The 14,017-nt window shown below is 39.3% G+C and overlaps 1 protein-coding gene across 4 annotated transcripts in view; it reads right to left on the bottom strand.

Annotated features, from left to right (window-relative positions):
• Positions 1-14,017, bottom strand: part of csmd3b (CUB and Sushi multiple domains 3b) — a 159,220-nt gene that overhangs the window by 72,733 nt on the left and 72,470 nt on the right. For all 4 annotated transcript variants that reach the window (XM_036145171.1, XM_036145173.1, XM_036145172.1 and 1 more), the window contains exons 24-31: positions 9,893-10,006; positions 9,687-9,782; positions 6,823-7,026; positions 6,481-6,605; positions 5,928-6,024; positions 2,529-2,633; positions 1,172-1,290; positions 524-593 (exon numbers count right to left, since the gene is read on the bottom strand). In XM_036145171.1, the coding sequence (XP_036001064.1) occupies positions 524-593; positions 1,172-1,290; positions 2,529-2,633; positions 5,928-6,024; positions 6,481-6,605; positions 6,823-7,026; positions 9,687-9,782; positions 9,893-10,006 (930 nt within the window). The remainder of the gene's footprint in view (positions 1-523; positions 594-1,171; positions 1,291-2,528; positions 2,634-5,927; positions 6,025-6,480; positions 6,606-6,822; positions 7,027-9,686; positions 9,783-9,892; positions 10,007-14,017) is intronic.

The raw sequence follows: 14,017 nt of genomic DNA, 5'->3' as shown, positions 1-14,017 counted from the left end.
ACAACGTGCTGCAGTGGGTTAAAATCACTTCTTGAAATGGTCTGTACAGAAAACCCAGCTTACTTTTCTAGACTCTTCTACTGATGGTGTTTGAACCTCCAACTGAAACTTGTCATATATATCTGAAGACTCTGTACATTGTGATGACGCTTTGAACATGTGACATTGTCATTGAGGATATTCAAGGAAAAGGTAGGGAAAAACCTTTCTTACAAGGTCAAAAAATGAAATACATTTTTGGGAACAATGCTCAATTAGGTAAAAAAAAAAATAGAACATTGTGCACATATCCCTATTTCTACCTATGCATGTTTATAGTTTAGCATTAGTTCAAAAGTGCTCAAAAGCACAAAAAGCTTGCTCAAACATTTAATTTTCTTCTGAGAATCAGCGAAAGCAGTGGAGAAAGCTTGCATAATTCCTGCAGTCGTGCAGTTTGGTTTGCATATCCATAGGGCGCATCGTCATATGAAGGCTGGTGCGTTTCATGGTGTGCATCAACAAAGTGTAGGAGGACACGTACCGATACACAGCGGTACAGGGTAGTTCCATCTTCTAACAGGTCCAGGCATACAGGTGATATGTGCATTTCCCTGGAAGTGTAAATGCAACCACAGTCTATTAACAACAAAAAGTTGTAAAACCAAAACTTTAAATTCTTTAACGATATAAATATATACCTGTATAACAATTGTGCATTTACATAAAAATAAACCTCAAGAACACTGAAACTGGTGGCGAGTGGGCTATATTAAGCATGAGGCACACAAACCTTCTCTAGAACTCTACAGCATACTGCATAGAAATTGGGCAGAGCACACCAGAGACATTCATAATTCAGGAGTTGTGTAAACCACACCAGACTTGTGTGTTTAGCAAATGAAGGGAAACCACTCGAGAGCGGGGTTTCCTTTTGATTCAGCTTAGATATTTCTAGCTTTGTGGTGCCAGGGGATAAAATAAATCAATGGCGCACAGCAGGAGAGTTGACAGACTTCAATGAGTTCACCTACATTTTTGGCATTTGATTTGGATTGATTTGTAGTGAAAATATGCATGCTGTGTGTTTGGCTAGCTGTGTCTAAACTGACAATTTTGATATTTATAAAGTCTCTGTAGGTATAATCTATAATTATAGTCACAAATGGACACACTGGGCTAATTTTTTTACCTGAAGAGAGTATCCTTGTTCACATGAAAACTGTACAACATCCCCGACCATGAATCTGTCTCCTTGACGGATTCCGTAGTTTGGAGTGAGGGGCTCTGGACATGATTCCAAACCGATGGCTAAACGGAGATGTAACAATAATATGGTTATAAAAGAAAATCATATACAAAAGGGAAATTAAGTATTGAACACCTTAACATCTTTCTCAGTAACTATATTTCCATTGGGAGTACTGACATGTAAAACGCACCAAATCTCAGTGACATCCCCTGCAATTTACACATACAAAGAAAACGCCACAAGCTCTATCATAAACCATGTTATGAAAAGTGGAATGGAGCAGGGAATACAAATTAATTACGAGAACACACTGCGATGCAAAGAGGCATAGTAAACCATTAATATTGCAGACATATCTGTCCCCAATAAGTGCAAGTTAATATCGGCTGGTCTAGTTCTGATTGAAGCCCTAGAAAAACGTTCCTCACTACCAAGGGAAAAAAAACACAGTAAGCATAGCAAAATGGATAAAGGCAAAAAAGCTCTTTCAAGACCTTTGCAACTGCATTTTTCTTTTACAAATGAAAGTTATAGTTTAGTAACCGATGTATTTCTGAATTTCTGATGCATATAATCTGCAGCAGTTAAACGGGGTCCATCACAGAGGCCTTTAAAAAAGCCGGAAATTAGCAAGTCCAATTCAAATAATGAAAAAATAATAACTCCTTGGATGTCTTTACAATCATGCACCATGTTTGAAGGCGAAACGGTGCTGCCCGGAACCACAAAAACACCACACCGACAGTGAGGTTTCGAAGGTGAGAACATCAAGGGGATTGGGCTTTTTCAGCATTCTTCATTGGCAGAGAATTTTGAATTGAAGGAAGGATAAACGGATAAATGTACCTGAGAACATCTAGTTAAGAATCTGAAGATGGATTTTTCAGATAATGTTGCACATCTAAGTAACCTCTTAAATTGTTTCAAAGAAACTGCAAGAATGATCCAGGGAAGCACCTGATTTAAATCTAATTATAAATCAGTCGAAAGAAATGTCGATCGGAGGGCCCCCAGAACTTTCAAGATCTGAACACAGTTAATGTGAAAGGATAGTCCAAACTTACATTCTATAACTAAGCAACTGTTGAACTTCTCGCTCCGGAGATTCTACATTATTAAACATCACCGGATTTGTTGACTAATTTGTGTTAAATTGTTTGTATGAGTGGATTAATCGGGCTGTTATCAATACCTGGTGTGAATTACATTTAAATATATCTATTTATTTAATAGAAAAAACATCGGAATGTTCAATACTCTCCCCACTGCGCACAAGCAGGATTTATTGCACATTTACCTGTATATTCCAGGTGAAATCCAGCAGCTGAGACGCTAATATCGGAACTAAAGCTGAGATAGAGGTTGTTAGATGTGCTATTCAGGAGAGGGGGGATAGTTGTGCCTAAGAACAGAGAGGGGAAGACAGGAAAAGAGGATGAGGATCAAATATTTTGAAAGCAAATGATCACATCTGAAGCCAAGGAAACAACAAAGGCCTTCCTAAACCCACATTTATTCTTAGAGAAAAGTTCTCAAAGGAGGGAGAAGGGAATTACTTTAATTTCAGGCATCTATTTCATTTGAAACCTCTCCTCAAATGTTGTCTTGACCTAGATAGACTGGCAATTGACTGGCAAGGCAAAGTACAAAGTAAAAGGAAGAAATCCACTGCACTGCTGAAGCAAAGATGCTCTCACACAATGACTTTGAATGAGATGATCCATTTAAATGTAAAGGAGTCTAGGCTCACTTTTTTTTCAACTGCTTAGCAAGGGGAATGTACTTATTAGAAGCAAAATGAACCATTGCAGTTGCAATAAAACATCCATCGACTCCACCACTGGAGAGAGAAAAAAAAAGATATGTTCTTTGAGATACACACGATTTTAGTTTAATGCCAGGTGTGTTATCAAAATGTATCTATGCTGGAAGTTTCCTCTGAATGAACACTGAATTAGGTCACTGAATGTTACTGGCTGGCTGTTGTGAGGGGAATTAATAAGCAAGCTTTTCAGGAGTCTACAGCCCCGCTTGCTGCTTGATTTTATGTTCCAGAGGAAACCTCATTCATTATTGTGACATAAAAAAATCATTATTAGTTATTATTCAGCTATTAATACTTTATAGCTTTATGATTAACTGCATTGATTTAACAGTGTCTGTTATTCAGAGATGTATGGCAGGATTAATTAAGAACTGAATTTAAAATCAATATTGTTTTATCATGCCTCCACATGAATTTACTTATTAATGATATTTTTATGCGGAAATAGAATCAATGTGGTGTCAGTTCATTTCTCATCTCATAATCTTCCCTCCATTTTGTCACAGCGAAATCAAGCCCTGCTAAAGATTAATTAATACAAGAGGAAGCCCAGATGACTCCCCCTTCCCTAAAAGCAGGACCGCTATCCCCACAAGAGAGCGTGGATATGATTTGCTGCAGCAGCAAAGCCAAGGCACTTTGACGGTAGGCAGGCAGTGTGGATAGTCATGCGAGCCAAACTAATGGCACATTAAAGTACAAGGCGCTCTTTTGGTAGTCTCTCAAGAACAATTTTAATCAAGTCAAGAATGAGAGGAGAAATGTAGCTCTTTTATGTATGAGTGAAAAAACTAAAATGAAGGTGACGGGTTTATATAACATGAATGTTGTTAATATTAGCAATTTAAATCACCTTTGTGTTTCATGAATAACTGCAGGTTTCCTATGATTTAAGCAGTTTTCCATTTTGCATAGACATACTAAATATGAAATAGTGTGTGAAAGAAGATTTTTATTTCCAGACTTAATTCCCAGTCCCGTCCAAATGTCCGTCCATCCAAATGTCCGTCCGTCCATCCATCCATCCATCCATCCATCCATCCATCCATCCATCCATCCATCCATCCATCCATCCATCCATCCATCCATCCATCCATCCATCCATCCTAAATTCATTGTAAACTCCTTAAATATTTAAAACAGGTTAAACATTTCCAAAGAATTCTTAGATTTTTAATCTGGAAAAATCAAAAATTAAAACGTCAAAACATTTAACTGAAAAACAATATCAATTATCAACTCCGATTTTTAAAAAAACGAAAGGGTATGATTACCCTAACCACTGTGTAAAATAAATCTCCTAAAGCCTTTCATAATGTGAAATCTATTCAATAACGGCATATTTTGGTCTGTGAGGCAGACCCAATCTACGTTTAAGACCAGCCTTAGAACTTAGCTTATCTTGAGCTATCTCTGTAGTTCTACTGCTATAGGCTTAGGCTGTTGGAGGACATCAAGATCTATTTCTCTCTATCTTCTGAGTTTCCCTACTATTCTCCAATTTGGCATTATTTGTTGCTATTTCAACTTCCAACTTTATGTTCTATTTGTCTTCTCTTCATAGTAGGTACACCTGGTCTGGCGTTTTGTTACCTGTGACACCATCCAGGGAGGCAGATCATGTGCCGTTACCCTATACCCTATAACAGAAAGGATTCCTGGATCAATGTGTTCTTCTGTGCTGTTTTGTGTCTCTGCTCTGTCTTTTCTAACCCCCAAGTCAGTCGAGGCAGATGGCCGCTCATACTGAGCCTGGTTCTACTGGAGGTTTTCCATCCATTTTCCAACATGCTTATCCCTATTGGGGTCACGAGGGGTGCTGGTGCCTATCTCCAGCTGTCAATGGGTGAGAGGCGGGGTACGCCCTGAACATGTCGTCAGTCTATTACAGGGCAACACAGAGACAAATAGGACAAACAACCATTCTCGCACACACTCACACCCAAGGAGAATTTAGACAGTCATGTTTTTGGACTGTGGGAGGAAGTCAGAGTACCCGGAGAGAACTTACGCATGCACAGGGAGAACATGCAAACTCCATGCAAACCCAGGACCTTCTTGCTGCAAGGCAACAGTGCAACCCACTGATCCACCGCTGGAGGTTTTCCTCCCTGTTAAAGGGGTGTTTTCCTCTCCACTGTCGCTTCATGCATGGTCAGTATGAGGGATTGCTGCAAAGCCATCGGCAATACAGACGACTGTCCACTGTGGCTCTATGGTCTTTCTAGAGGAGTGTATGCTGCTTGTCAAGACTCGACGCAATCTTCTGGGTTTCCTGAGATAGGAAACTTTTTGACTAATCTGTATGATTTGATTGAATTTGACTTTGTAAAGTGCCTTGAGATGACATGTATTGTGAATTGGCCCTATATAAATAAAATTAGAGTGAAGTGAATTGAAGATATTAATTTTGTTCCATATTATGAATGTATTGTTTAAATTCACATATTTAACATACCTGAACACCATAAGAAATAAGAAAACAAAGGCACTCTTAAATAGAGGCAGTTTCCTTTTAGGTTCAGACATATTTTTTAAACTACCATTTGTCCATCTAGTTTTAATATTCACATAATCCTGATTTAGAATCAGTAAACTTAGATTTAAACAAAACAATTAATTCAACACTATGATAATAATTTACTTCAAATATAACAGTATTCCTTAGAAGACTATAAGTACATGACCTGTTTTTATGTAATCTGCATTATGCTGCAAGACAATTTTTACTCGAGCACTGCTGACATGACAGAGAGAAAGATGTTTCTTAATTTTCTCAAAATATAGCTGTTTTTATTTCAATTGTTAAGACTGGTTCTAAGTGTAAACCATCATTGTTTCAGCTGCAGAAGATGCTGTAAAAGTGTTTACCAGAGTAGCTGCCAAGCCTTGGTGCATGATTATCAGCACCGTCGTAAAAGTCTAGTGAGTCCCAGTTGTGTTCAGTTGCAAAACTCACAACTTGTATCTGGAGAGAACAGAAAAAAAGAAGAAATTGTTCTTGTTAATCGAGCTTTCAGTTTCTTAGGCAAAGGACCTTTAATACTCTTTTAAATGCACATAGTGTCATTAAATGATTTTATTCCTCTTCTAACCAGTACAAAGGAGGGTTATTAAAAAAAGACATGGGTAATTCAAAGTGAAAAGCTAAATGTGAGCTGTATGCCAACATCCTCTGACTCCACTTTCAGAAGAGGCCTCTTTGCCTTTGTATCTGCCCGTGAGAGCAGTTTAGCTTACATACAATCAGGCCTTATCTTTCATGATTAGATCCTATCTAGTTATCTCTGATGGCCCTTTTCTCAGAAAGCATCCATCCATTCATCCTAGTAATCATGTCCTATCTTCTCCGTGATCCTGCCTGCTCAGCTTTAAGCCAATGATAGATAGGTCAGTCGGGAAAGCAGCGTGTGACAGGTACAACCTGTATTCCGGCCCCTTCTGGAACGGACACCTTCCACACACAGTTCTGGTTGTTATCATAAGGTTCTGGGTAGCCTGGAGACAGGATGGTCCCTCGCCGAGAGGTCAATACGCCTCCACAGGGAACTGTCAACGATGAGGGGGAAGGTCATTTAACAAAAGAGAGGAGGTAGGACAGAAAAGTAAAGATGAAACAACATGCTATAGGCAAGTATCCAGAAAGAAGGACAATGTGTGTTCTGCAATCATCTGCAGAGAAGGAGACCAATAATTGTGCATAGGTGTGGGGTGTTACTCTTCCTTTAATGTAAAAGATGCTCTGTTCTAGCCACAGATTCTGTACCTATGCAGGTTGGCAGAGTGTCATTCCACTGAGCCAGGTTGTCCGGTATGCTCTCGCAGCGAATGGCAGTGGAGCCGTGAAGCACGTAGCCAGGGTTGCACTCGAATTGCACCAAGGAACCGACTGCAAAGTCATTACCGAGACGCTTCCCGAAGCGTGGCTCCGGGACTGAGCTGCACTGAGTGGAGCTGGTCCTTGGTACAGCTGCAGACAAGAGAAATATGACATAATTGTTAGAATATGCTCAAGTTAAAAGAAAATGCGATGGGTCAGTGTATGCTGCCTACAGCCACCACCACGCATATAAACTCTCACTGCAGAGATCCATAAAAATATAAAATAAGTGAATCTGTCAATGCAGTAGCATTATCTTACAATTATCTTCAACCATTAACTTTTACACTGTTTATTTTTTATAGATGAGAAAACGAGTGCAATTCAGACGAGCTTGGTGTGGATCCAAACTTCACCCCCGCTATCAAGAACGATAAGGAAACTATTATGGTGTAGACTCGTTGGAATGAAAGGCATCATGCACTCTTTACATTTGACGATAAATCTGGTGGTCCTTGCTGGAAAACTGAAAACAGGTCATCACTGGGTTTTGTAGCAGGATGATCCAAACCCATATGACCAAAATTAAACATAAATGGTCCATAAAAGATAAAAAACAAATCAATAAATTATTCCATGGCCATCTCAGTCCCCTGACCTAAATGCTACAGATAACCTGTGTAGCGAGATGAAGTGAAGACAGCCTAGGAAAAGACCAGGAGTCAGGTCAAACTAGAAAGATTATGCAAAGAGTAATGTTCCCTCTATCCTTTTGTGGAACTAGTGCTCTTTTAATGGTATACTAAGGTGACCCACAAAGTATAAACAGGAGGGGTAAAAAATCTTTTGTGTAAAATTCTGCCTCTGCAAAAAACAAACAAACAAAAAAATCAACCTGAATTTATTATTATTATTTTTTTTTTTTTACACATCTTTACCTAAGTTGCCAATGGGATTGAACTTAATAAAGGTGTGAATAAGAAGGATTTTGTAAAGATGTGCTTGATCTGTCAGGTTTTATGAACTGGTAATGCACAAAAAAATCCATGCTGAAATTTTATTTTAAATTGTTTTATACAATTTTGGAAGCCTAGAATGTTACCCAGGACTTAAGGCCCCAACTATTATTGGTCAAAATATACACATTTTACTAAAAAGTGAGCTAAGCAAGGACATAATGTCACAAACAGCCTAAACAGAAATTTAAGATTTTTCAGGTCTGCCTGTTTAATTGCCTGTTAATACACATGGCAAATTATTCCATCACATGAGAGCAAATATTTATATTTAGGTATCTAAATGTGGTGAAGACAATTTTCTGTTGTTTAAAAAGAGCATCAGAACATGGATGAAAGGGGTTTTGCCTAGTGTGAATAGTGTGTGGTTGTCGATACCAGAAAAGCTGGTCTGAGTATTCCAGATACTGCTGATCTACTGGGATTTTCACACACATCCCATCTTTCAGATACACAGAATCATATGATCAGGAAAAAAAAAAAAAAAAACTACCCAGTGAGCTGCAGTTGTGTAGAGGTCAGAGGAGAATGGACTCTGATAGACAGGCAGCAGGAGCAGCTCAATAACCACTGGTTACAACCATGGTATGTGGTATATAATTTTTCTGAACGGAAAACGGGTTGAACCAAAAGGCTACACCAAACAAGCTCACCAAGATCGACAATAAAAGAATGGAAATATAGTGCCCTGTCTGATGAGTCCGATTTCAACATTCAGATAGCAGGGTCAGAATTTGGTCTGAACAATATGACGACATGATTCCCCAATGCTTTATAGGAATGGATTAGGTTGCAGCTGGTGGTGTGGGGGGATATTTTCTTGGTGTGCCCTCAGTATGGCCTCTTAGCACCAACTTATAATTGTCAAACCCCACTGCCCACCTCATTGTTGCTTATCATATCCATCCATTTTTGACCATTTTCTGGCAGCTACTTCCAGCAGTGCACTATCTCACGAAGCTCAACATATTTTAAACTGTGTTCTTGAACAAGTCAACGAGTTTGCTTTCCTCCAGTGGACTCTGTGATCATCAGAACTTAATCGAAAAGAGCATTTTCAGAATGTGATCGAATTGATTTTGTATGATGGATCTGAAGGGAACAAATCTGCAGTTCCGATAAATATGTCAGACGGATAATTCAGACATCCTGTTAAATTTATTCCACACATAATGAAGGCTCCAGGCTCAGCCTTAGACTGGGCTTAGTCTTAGAGATAGGGTAAGGAGTTCTGTTATCCTTGGGGGAGGTCAAAAGTAGAGCCACCGCTTCTCTGCATCAAAAGGAGTTAGTTGGGGTGGTTGGAACATCTGATCAGGATGCCCCCTGGGTGCCCCCCATTGGAGGTTTTCCAGGCATGGCCCACAGGGAGGGAACCCGGGAAAAAAGCTGAACTCACTTGTAGAAATTATATACCCCATCTTGCCCTGGGAAAGTGTTCGGATCCAGAAGAATGAGCTGGAGGATGTCACTGTGGAGAAGGGATACCTAGGATCCCCCTTGGACCTGTTGCCCCCACAGCCCAATGTTGGATAAAGACAATGGATGAAAGGATGGCTGGATTAAGGCAGTTCTGAAAGCAATAGTAGGTCTTACCCAGTACAACCAGGATGTACCTAAGAAAGTGTCATTTATGACTCTTGTGGGCTATTTCCTTTTTCTTTTGTTTTAAGACAACACATGTCATAATAAGTAATTTCAAGAGGGTGGTTCAGACCTTTTGGAGCCAATGTCATATTGGGATGGATAAAACGTGCATTAACAATAACCCACAACTGAAACTTCAGGTATTACCTTGATAGACAAAATGGAATCCCTTGGCTGTTTCTGGTCCAACTGTGGTAAACTTTACTGCTATCTGGTTTCCTGAACTTAGAGGCAGAGATTCACCTGAAAAAGGGAGATATAAAAAAAAGACAATACAGCAGCAGATAGACCAACATGAAATCATTGCTTAGGCTGTAAAGTTGTTCATTGCAAACACAGTGGCATGCCCTTACCAGAGTGGGAACCGGAAAGAGAGGAGAGAAGTGTGTTCTGTTGGGTGGGTCCATCGTAAATCTCCACGACATCATTTAGCGATGTCTGGAACAACACAAACTGACCGAAGAGGACTGCAGACAAAAAAAGGAAGGAAAATGGGATAGGAAAGCCAGATAAAGAGATGAGTTAACAACTATCGAATGGGGGCAAAATTATTATTCCACGCCGCTGTCTGAGCCTGACCTTGCCACGATAAAATTAACCTGTAATAGCTAATTTACATCTTATTAAGCCGCAGTGTCAACTTCTATTTGAAGCTGACTATGGGCACAAAATTACATATCAGCACACTTGATAGTCAAAACATCACCTTTTCTTCATCATGCACCAGTCGGACCGCTCCCCCAGCCCTTGCACAGTGAGTCACTGGGTTTCAGAGTATCAGAGTTGTCAGCTCGTGAAAAATGCCAATATTTGCCAAACTGGACATACATTTGGGAACATATGGTTGTTTGGAAACACTTTTTTTTCCTCTCTCTTCAATCAAATCAGGAGATATGTAGGGCAGAAATCAATCAAGCTGCTTGCAAAACCACATTGATCAATCCATTATTTCTGAGGGGGGAAACATGCCAGCAGGTGGCTATTAATTGATAGTTGCATTTGTGATACACATGTACAACTCTTCATTCTTTCAGTAGTCAGGAAAAAACATAAATTTACCAGTGCAGGCTTAGTGGCAGGCAGTATTAGACAATCTCCCCAGAGGCTAAAGGCTCTGGCTTTTCTTAATCTAGTAAAATTCTCTTTGTCTTAAACAATCACTAGATCTTCAGACCAATCATAAGCTGCATTAAGATGTAAATCTGTAGCGGGGTTGTCAGCAAACACATATAAACAACAAAAACAAAATGTCCTACATGATAAATTACATTTATTTGAGGCTGTATCCCTTTCACTGCACACATATCGCCCCTCCCCATCGCTTCCTCCTCCTCCAGCTCACTGTGGCCCCAAAGGCTGACTTGTAGAGGATTAAATGTGAACACTGCCAAGGATATAGGGCTATAAGAAGGTCAATGGCCACATTCTACAAGGGTGTTTCTCTCTATAGATTTCTTTTAGAGTAAAACGTTTCCCTACTTTCTTTAATGCAAAAATTAATTTCATGTTAAATTAATGGCGAGCAATACAGAACTGAAAAAGGCAAATTTTATCCATCCATCCGTTATCTATACCCAGTTATCTGTGCAGAGTCACTGAGGACTTTTTGATGAGTTGAATTAGATTTTGCCTGCACACATACAGTAAAAGTGGATTTACCTAAAAAAGAAAAAGAAGGCTTTAGTGACAGTCAAACATGTATCACCGATGTGTGCCTATCATTAGTTTAAGGCTTTTAAAGCTGCATTAGAACTATTCTTTTTTTTAAAGCAATAATTACTCACCAAACAAATTCAATAATTTTGTGAAAAGTAGAAGATTCAATGTATTGTACATTTTCTCTAACCTATACATAGTGAAGGTGGTACCATATACAACCCTGAATAAATAAATAAATACTTACATACACGTTTTTAATAATTTGACTTAAACTTTCATAACCCCATTTGGGAGTTACCCAGGAATCACTCAAGCCAATAACGTAGTCAGTCAAGCGGATACTTTCAAGCCTAGGAACACTGTATCAACTATCAAGCATGGTAGTGACAGCATTACAAGGGTCTATTTAACTGCTGGGGGAACTGAGGCACCACAGAAACTGGATGGAATAATGAGGGTGAGGGGACACCTCCAAATGCTTTAACTTAACCTCAAATCAGCAGCTAGATGTTTGTAAGATGGACACAAAAGAGTATTTGAAAAATACAATGGTCCCCCATACACAAGAAACAGGCTTTAAAACAGATAAAGCAGCTTAACAATTACCAAATTCAGCATAAGGTCCGTAAACACCTCCCACCTAATGAAGAAGGCCCAAGTATGGCTCTGCGTCCTCAGAAAATTTAAACAAATTGGACTTTCCACTAAGCTGCTAAAAGTTTTTACATTGCCACAATAGAAAGTGTTTTATGTCTCAGCATAGCTGTGTGGTATGAGAGCTGGACAGTGCAGGAGAGGAAGGACTTAGCACAATTGGTGAGGACAACAGATGGGATTGTGGGAAGTCGTCTACATGATTTGGGCTCAGTTTCTGCAAGTACAGAGAAGGGCCAGACACATCACCACTGCCCTCACCCACCTGGGCAATGCACTGTTTGCCCCTCTCCCGTCAGGTAAACACTTCAGAAGCATCACATCCAGAAGTAATAAACTCAGAAAAAGCTTATTTCCAGGAGCTCTGAGTGCTATCGCCGCCTGCTGAGAAGTTTGTGGTCCATCATGTTACAATCACACTATTGTTATTGCCCATTTGCACGCTCCTATTCTCAGGAATATCAAATTACACATTTCTGTAAATGAAGCCTCAAGATCACTGCACAAAAATTACCTCATTAGATTCATGAAGATGGGACTAATCCATGTAACCTGGCTCATATTATTTCCTAAGGGACTTATATCAGAGCTCTCGGATTCTGATACGAACTTGCATGCTCTAATGTGTGTAAATACTAAGTCTGTTGTGTATGTGTGTCATGTTATTTGTGTGTATCCTAAGTCGGTGTCTGCCTCAAAGGTAAGTTCACCATGGTAAAACATGGTGACAATAAAAGATTATGGATTCTTGACACACGTTTTGTCTGTTGAAGAACCTGTTTAGATGTTTGTTTGTTTGGGATAATACTTTTGTTTAAAGTAATATTTAGTTTGAGGGGAAAGTTTAAAATTTGGAGATAAGGCTCCTTCCTCACCATTAACATCCATGTTCATAGTGCACCAGTGGCACTGGGAGTAAAACAGGCCACTACCATGATGCTTTGAACACCCACACTTGACAGTTTTTATGTATGAGAGTCTCACATTAATTCATTTACAGAGGGCATATCATGAATTCCCTTTTGCATTTAAACCATTCAGTTGTGATCTATGTTAAGTGGAACTGCAATGCTTTGGTCTAAATTTCTCATAATTGATGCCCCACAGTTTCTCTTTTGCCCCTGTTTTGAGGTGCATCTGAGTGCAACTCGTTTTGGTCTCCTTAAATGCGAAGGAGGCACTTCACACGTCACCCCCTCCAGGTTGTAGAGCTTCCTAATCCACCCCGTTCAGCCATTTTTGTAGTATGCTGGGGGATGGAGTGATAAATTGTGTGGCTTAATGCAACTGGACATTTTGAGATATTTACTTATAGCTTCAGTATCTTTGAACTTGGACCACAACATTGTGTCGAGAAATAAAAATGGGGGATTTGCAAAATTGGTTTGCCAGAAGTCGATGACCTTGTTTAGCAGTTTCGCAGCAAATACACTGCTGTTATTGCTATATTGTTATTGCTGAAATTAGATTTTTGAGCACTTTTAGGGTGTTTGCGAACCAAAATATGTCTGACTCTATTGGACTGCTTTTTGTAGTTCCCCAGGGCTCCGTGCTGGGATATATTCCATTCTTGATTTAGATTATTACTTTAGGTCAGGTAATTCAGAAGTTTAACAATGTTTAACCTGTATGTTTAATATCATCTTTTTGCCAGTGATATTCAGCTGTACTGCTCCTTTAAGCTTGCTGGGGTTCACAAACTTGTGCTCTTTGACCAGCTGTGGTTGACCATTAAGCAGTGGTTGAACAACTACTTAGAGCTAAACCCAGAGAAAACGGAAACATTGGTTATTGCACTTTACAGTGTTATGTCTGAAATTAAATAAGAACTGGGTGATTTAGTACTCTCACAGAAGCGTGGCTCAATAAATTTAGGAATCGTTTTTGATCAAGCTATCTCCCTGAAGCATCATTTAAAACAAAATGTAAGAACCTTTTTTTTCATTTGAGGAACATTCTACAAACTTAGATACATGGTATGCCCGAATAAACTGGAGATAATAATTCAAGCTTTTGTTTCTACATGATTTGGATTATCGTAATTGTGTCTTCACTTTTTTTAATAAGAAGGGGCTTGCTTGTCTTCAGCCGGTCCAAAACTCTGCTGCAAGATTACTGACTCGCTGAAACAGAAGAGCCCATAAAAACCCTGCTTTCAAGTCACG

This window comes from Fundulus heteroclitus, chromosome 13 (assembly GCF_011125445.2).
Source record: "Fundulus heteroclitus isolate FHET01 chromosome 13, MU-UCD_Fhet_4.1, whole genome shotgun sequence".
In the NCBI taxonomy this organism is placed as follows: Eukaryota; Metazoa; Chordata; class Actinopteri; order Cyprinodontiformes; family Fundulidae; genus Fundulus; species Fundulus heteroclitus.
Note: the sequence above shows the minus strand (reverse complement) of the source record. Positions and strands in the feature narration are given on the sequence as shown.